Below are 3,802 nucleotides of genomic sequence, written 5' to 3'. Positions count from 1 at the left end.
ACTAAATTTTGGAACCAAAATGCATAGACCCATATAAACGGTTGGAGCTTCAAACCCGCCAAACCGTCAACCCGTCATGATTGAACGAGCATAATCTCGTGCCCGATATACACAAGACCTAGAAAAACATGAGATGTAAAGATTAAAATACAGTGACAAGAAAGCAACGACAACAAGGAGAACAAGTGAAGCCGAAGGTGAGAAGTGAGAGGAAGGAGAAGGAACCCCCACCCCTCAACGCTCTCTCTCCTCTGTCTCTCTCTCTCTCTCTCTCTGTGTTCATCTGCTTTTATCCGTCTTCTCAACAAGTCTCGCGGAAGTAAAGAACATCGCTCCAAAAACCAACAGCTGTATTCCTTATTCAAAGTTTCAAATTCAAGAACTGAAGGAGGAAGAAGAAGAGATGGGAATTCTGCAGGATGATGTGGTGATCATCACGCGGGCGGAGAAAGAAGGGGACCCAAGTGTAATTACAATCAATTGTCCGGACAAGACTGGCTTGGGTTGTGACTTGTGTCGCATCATTCTCTTCTTTGGTCTTAGCATTGTCCGAGGAGGTAATTAACTCTGATGGGATTTCATCACTTGTGGTTTTTCTTGTTCTTGCGTGCTTGTTAGAATTGAAAAAAAGAAATATTGTGAAGGTTCAATATGTTTTCTCAGCAACCAAACAAGGGATTGATGAGGCTCTCTTTCATTTTTGTATTACTATTTTCTCAAAACAATTTGATGGGTATGTTCTATTTTGCTAAACCAGACATGGGTTAATGAGATTTACCTCTGAATTTGTGAAAATAGTTACGGGTGTGTTGATCAAATTCTGTGAAGCAAAAAAGAAAAGAAACGGGTGGCTTGAACTTGAAAGTGTTTGTCTAATTCCCCTTTCTGTTTTGTGCTATGAAGATGTATCAACGGATGGGAAATGGTGCTACTTAGTGTTTTGGGTGATTGGGAGTCCAGAAACAAGGTGGGCTTTGTTGAAGAAGAGGCTAGTGGGGACCTGCCCTTCTTGTTCTTCAGCTTCTGGGATTTCGTTCTACCGCTCCGATTGCAGCCCCCAAAGCCTCCTGATGTGTTCCTTCTCAAGTTCTGTTGCTACGATCGACGAGGACTTTTACATGGTAATTTTCTGTTCGGCATTCGATTCCTGTTTCTATATTTGCATGTGTCTTAAACTGTCTTAGAAATTGGGGTTGAATGAAGAATTTTGTTCTTCATTTATTGCTAATCTTTTAAAACATCATCATGTTGGAAGGCTTTAGGGTATGCCGTTAAAATTTCTGAGAACTTCCATTTGAGTTTTGTTTGATTGTTGAGAATTCATAGGGACAAAATGTGAACTAACAATCTCAAAGTAGCCACATTTAGGAGCCAAGTTGAAATTTGTGGGTTAACCATTCCATGAGGCACAGGACTATATTTGTTATAAATCGGTGGTTTACATACTTTTAATTTTTTGTGCAGATGTGACGGGTGTCCTCTGTGAACTTGAGCTGACAATAAAGAAAGTTAAGGTATCCACAACTCCAGATGAGAAAGTGATGGACCTGTTTTTCATCACAGACACCAGGTTCTTATTTCTTCATTTGTTCTATGGAATTATACGCAATTTAACAAGTTTAATAGGCATATCCTACACGCGGAATAGAAAATGTTGAATGACTCAAAGATTCCATTGGTTTGAACTTTGAGCACTCAGATTGGATCCGAATCATCTTATGTTGATCTGGTAGGAATCTTTACATAGTGCAATCTGCTCATTCAACTTATTCGTGTTCATAAGTGATTTAATCTCTGAAACTGTGACCTTACCAGGGAACTTATGCATACAAATAAGAGAAAGGAGGAGGTATATGACTACTTAAAAGAAGTCACGGGAAACGCCATGATAAGTTGTGAAATTGAAATGGTTGGCCCTGAGATTACTGCATGTTCGCAGGCATCTTCATTTCTTCCCACTGCAATTACAGAAGACATGTTTGATTTGGAAATGCCCAAAGAACTCCGAAGTGGATCACTCACTTCCAAAAGTGTTTCTGTGACCATGGACAACACGCTCAGTCCTAGTCACACGCTGGTCCAAATCATTTGCATAGACCACAAAGGTCTTCTTTATGATATAATGAGAACACTAAAGGATTACAATATTCAGGTACATAACTAACGTAATATTTGCATCAAATAAATACTGAGAAGGGATTACACTATCTAATTCTGTGATATTGATACTTAAATGCTGCGATAAACCAGATCTCTTATGGGCGCTTTTCTATCAAACAAAAAAAACACTGTGAGATAGACTTGTTCATCATGCAAGCTGATGGAAAGAAGATAGTTGACCCTAGCAAGCAGAATGCATTGACATCCCGTTTGCAGCTGGAACTAATTCGTCCTCTCAGAGTAGCTATTGTTAACCGAGGTCCGGACACAGAGTTCCTGGTTGCAAACCCTGTGGAATTATCTGGCAAGGGCCGGCCTCTTGTTTTTTATGATATCACCCTTGCTTTGAAGATGTTGGACATTGGTGTCTTTTCGGTACTTACTCATCTTCACTTTGTTCAATGTTTACAAAATAATTCGACTTTCCCTTGTATACTCCAAACTTGGCACAAGCTGGACTAAAGAGGATGATGTCCCAGCTCCTGAAACAATTGATTGTGACAGAAAAATATAGCTTCTGTACAATTTACGATTTGGTTTTCTTCATGCATATGCTAACGGTGCTAAGGGTTATTGCTCTCTTACTAGACAGGCTTCATAGTTTTATCTTTAGGTCATTGTTTTCGGCCAAGAATTCGAAGACATTCTCTGTTATGATCACTCATTTCTTTGTTTACCTTTCTCTATCGGGCTAAGTACAATTTTTTTATTGCTTTTCCAGGCTAAGATTGGACGGCATCTGATTGGAGGTAGGGAATGGGAAGTTTATAGAGTCTTGATTGACGAAGGAGACGGCTTGTCAGTTCCAAGGAGCACGATTGAGGGACAAGTTTGGAAGATGCTGATGGGTTGGGAGTGATAACAAATGCAAATGCTATATTTCTTGAATGCCTGCGCATTTCTGTACAGCACAATTCACTCAGTCATCACATCCCTAAGTATAATAGATGGGAAATGTGCAGTTTAATGCCCAAGCAGGTGGCATATCGTATATTACAGCCTCTGCGTACAAACTCTGTACAGTAAGAACTCGAAGAATTCAGTAGTCGGAACTTGGAAGACGGAGAAGGAGAGTAGAGCTCTCATCATGGCACCTGCATATTATTGTAAATAGGTAGATAACAGATGTGGTGCTATCTCTTCCATGTTGTATTATGGTTGAAGAAATAAGGTTCTTGTGATGGATGGATGTGGTTTGGTCGGTTGGATCAACACTTCCAGGCAGTCTTATCTTTATATATTTTTTGTATTTGCCTTCTGTAGATTGAAGTTGAATTATAATTAGAAATTAAAGAATAGCTATTTTCCATTGCCGAAACCCTGTCTCCTGTGGTGGTTAGGTCAATTGGTTGCAACAGCGTCAGTGTCCGCACTTATTTCTTTAATTACAATTTCTTACATTAAGAGCTGTTTACCAGCTCCTGCAAGGACAAGGATTGTCTGTCCTTTCACTTCCGGTGCCTTCCCGTGTCCTCCTATTTATGTGATCACGGTTAAACCACGTTAACATTTTATATTACTATTCATTTTTATCTTATTATTTCAATGAAAAAAACAATATAAAATATTGACGTGATTTAACCGTGACCACATAAAATAGGAAGACACGAAAGGGCATAGGAGGACATCGAAAATGGAAGGG

The 3,802-nt window shown here is 39.5% G+C and overlaps 1 protein-coding gene across 1 annotated transcript; it reads left to right on the top strand.

The window, feature by feature from the left end:
- Positions 1-349: 349 nt before the first annotated feature.
- Positions 350-3,474, top strand: LOC125472256 (ACT domain-containing protein ACR10-like). Its single transcript, XM_048573465.1, is given in 7 exon segments — positions 350-557; positions 904-1,047; positions 1,050-1,121; positions 1,465-1,570; positions 1,816-2,152; positions 2,251-2,535; positions 2,882-3,474. Coding segments are annotated over 7 exon segments (1,236 nt in total). The 5' UTR covers positions 350-403; the 3' UTR covers positions 3,020-3,474.
- Positions 3,475-3,802: the final 328 nt, after the last annotated feature.

The sequence above is a fragment of a genome, unplaced genomic scaffold, assembly GCF_019419815.1.
Source record: "Pyrus x bretschneideri cultivar Hongxiangsu unplaced genomic scaffold, Pyrus_bretschneideri_v1 Contig68, whole genome shotgun sequence".
Taxonomy (NCBI): domain Eukaryota; kingdom Viridiplantae; phylum Streptophyta; class Magnoliopsida; order Rosales; family Rosaceae; genus Pyrus; species Pyrus x bretschneideri.
This window is presented reverse-complemented; position numbering and strand designations above follow the sequence as displayed.